Here is a 2,198-nt window from a genome sequence, read left to right as displayed (position 1 = left end):
TTTAAACAAAATTTATAATTTTTACTATTTAAATTGAATCCACCTTTTCAAAAACACTGGTTATTTTTCCTACTTTGGGGGCATTTGTAATGTTTCATTCCACCCTGACTTTGATAGTCCCGTTTGTAATCCCCAAAAGTACAGGAAAAGAAAAATCCTTCCAATCATTTTATAATTATGAGCCTCTGAAATATTAAAAACATTCTTGGTTAACCACATAATTGTCTACATTGGCATGTTGAATGGGAGCTCTTGGATCTGTTCCAAATGTGCAAATAAGCTGGCTAGTGTTTTTGTTTCTTCTCTAGTCTTGAAAGACTAGAGAGTGAAAGAGTGATTATTTTAGCATCTTGAGTGCAGCACCAGAATTAGAAGATCTATGTGTGACTGAGCTAAGAATGATAGTGCTGTAATGTAGAAGGCACTAAATACATATTTATTGACTGAACGCATATGTTCACATCGGACAATTTATTGGGAAAATTAAAGATTCCATTAGAAATTTGGAGTGGCTTGGAAGAATGTATAATCAAAAGGATCTGTTAGGAATTTGAGGAGATTTTGATGAATATACAATCAAATAACATAATAGTAATGGACATAGAACAGCTGAAATGGGATTGTAACTTACTGTCTTATTAGTCTATACAGTAATATCTTGGAAAGAATGATATATATCACCAATACCAAAGATAGAGTCCAGTTTTCATTCAATAAAAAAGACATGAAGGAGTTCCTGAGAAAAGGTGAAACTACATCTGAACCTGAACGAGTGTCTCTATCATCCTTCAAGTAATACTATACATATTTTAAAAGCCTTTTTATCAAGCCTTTACTTCTTGAAATTATCTATATTTATTATCATTAGTATGTTTTAAACAAGAGAAGCTCTAAGCTTTACTATTTGTTGAGTAAGGGCCATCTGAAATAGAGGAATATGACTTTGTCATATAATACCAGTTTCCACGATCTTTGTTCATTTTTTCCTTTATCTATTCTGTTATTGCAGGAAACAGCCTGAGTGGATATGATGGAGGCAAACAAGACGCAGGTGATGCAGTTTGTTCTCACAGGACTGACAGATCGTCCAGGGATGCAGGTTCCCCTGTTCCTGGCGTTCTTGATCATCTATCTCACCACCATGGTGGGCAACCTCGGACTGATTTTCCTCATCTGGAAGGACCCTCATCTTCACACTCCCATGTACTTATTCCTTGGCAGTTTGGCCTTTGCAGATGCTTGTTCCTCATCCTCTGTGACTCCCAGGATGTTTGTCAGCATCTTAGACAAAAGTCAAATGATATCCCTCTTTGAGTGCATGGCCCAGTATTATTTTTTTGGTTCCAGTGCCACCACAGAGTGTTTCCTCTTGGTAGTGATGGCCTATGACCGCTACGCAGCCATATGCAACCCCTTGCTTTATCCAGTGGTGATGTCCAACCGACTCTGTACCTGGTTGATAAGTGTGTCATATGCGATTGGTTTTCTGCATCCTGTCATTCATGTGGGATTATTATTTAGATTAACCTTCTGCAGGTCCAATATAATACCTCATTTCTATTGTGAAATTTTGTCACTATATACAATTTCTTGCACTGACCCATCTCTTAATGCGTTGGTGATTTTTATTTTTGCTGCTTGTATACAAGCTTTTACTTTTACGACCATCATGGTGTCTTATACCCGTGTCCTCTTTGCCATCCTGAGAAAGAAGTCTGAGAAGGGCAGGAGCAAAGCCTTCTCCACGTGCAGCGCCCACCTGCTCTCTGTCTCTTTGTTCTATGGCACTCTCTTCTTCATGTATGTGCGTCCTGGGTCTGGGCCAGATCAATATCAGGATAAAATGTATTCATTGTTCTACACGGTTATAATCCCTCTGCTAAACCCCTTTATTTATAGCCTAAGAAACAAGGAAGTTTTAGGTGCACTGAGAAAAGTGATAAAGAAATATTTGGGGAAAGCTTTCATTATTCCTTAAATCTCATTCTGTTTAAATAAAGCAAAATGTGTCCCTGGGTTTTGCATGTAGTGGGGACTTAATCTATAATCATTAAATGAATGAATAAAAAATTTAGAGTAGACTTTTCTTCAACATAAGTTGTTGTGATCATCAAAATAATTAATGACCATGGTAAAGACAGGCTCCGTTTACTTTGTGTTGTTGTTGTTTTTAATCCATCCTCAAAGATAAAAATAAA

The 2,198-nt window shown here is 36.9% G+C and overlaps 1 protein-coding gene across 1 annotated transcript; it reads left to right on the top strand.

The window, feature by feature from the left end:
- The first annotated feature begins 1,027 nt into the window (after positions 1–1,027).
- On the top strand, positions 1,028–1,978 carry LOC131513177 (olfactory receptor 5AC1-like). The gene has a single exon (XM_058732538.1). The coding sequence runs from the start codon at positions 1,028–1,030 to the stop codon at positions 1,976–1,978; it is 951 nt and encodes a 316-aa protein (XP_058588521.1).
- The last annotated feature ends 220 nt before the right edge of the window (positions 1,979–2,198 follow it).

Source organism: Neofelis nebulosa, chromosome 5 (genome assembly GCF_028018385.1).
Source record: "Neofelis nebulosa isolate mNeoNeb1 chromosome 5, mNeoNeb1.pri, whole genome shotgun sequence".
Classification (NCBI taxonomy): domain Eukaryota; kingdom Metazoa; phylum Chordata; class Mammalia; order Carnivora; family Felidae; genus Neofelis; species Neofelis nebulosa.
Note: the sequence above shows the minus strand (reverse complement) of the source record. Positions and strands in the feature narration are given on the sequence as shown.

Excerpts from the sequence above, each read along its gene's own strand:
- LOC131513177 (XM_058732538.1), top strand. The coding sequence starts at position 1,028 with ATGATGGAGGCAAACAAGACGCAGGTGATGCAGTTTGTTCTCACAGGA.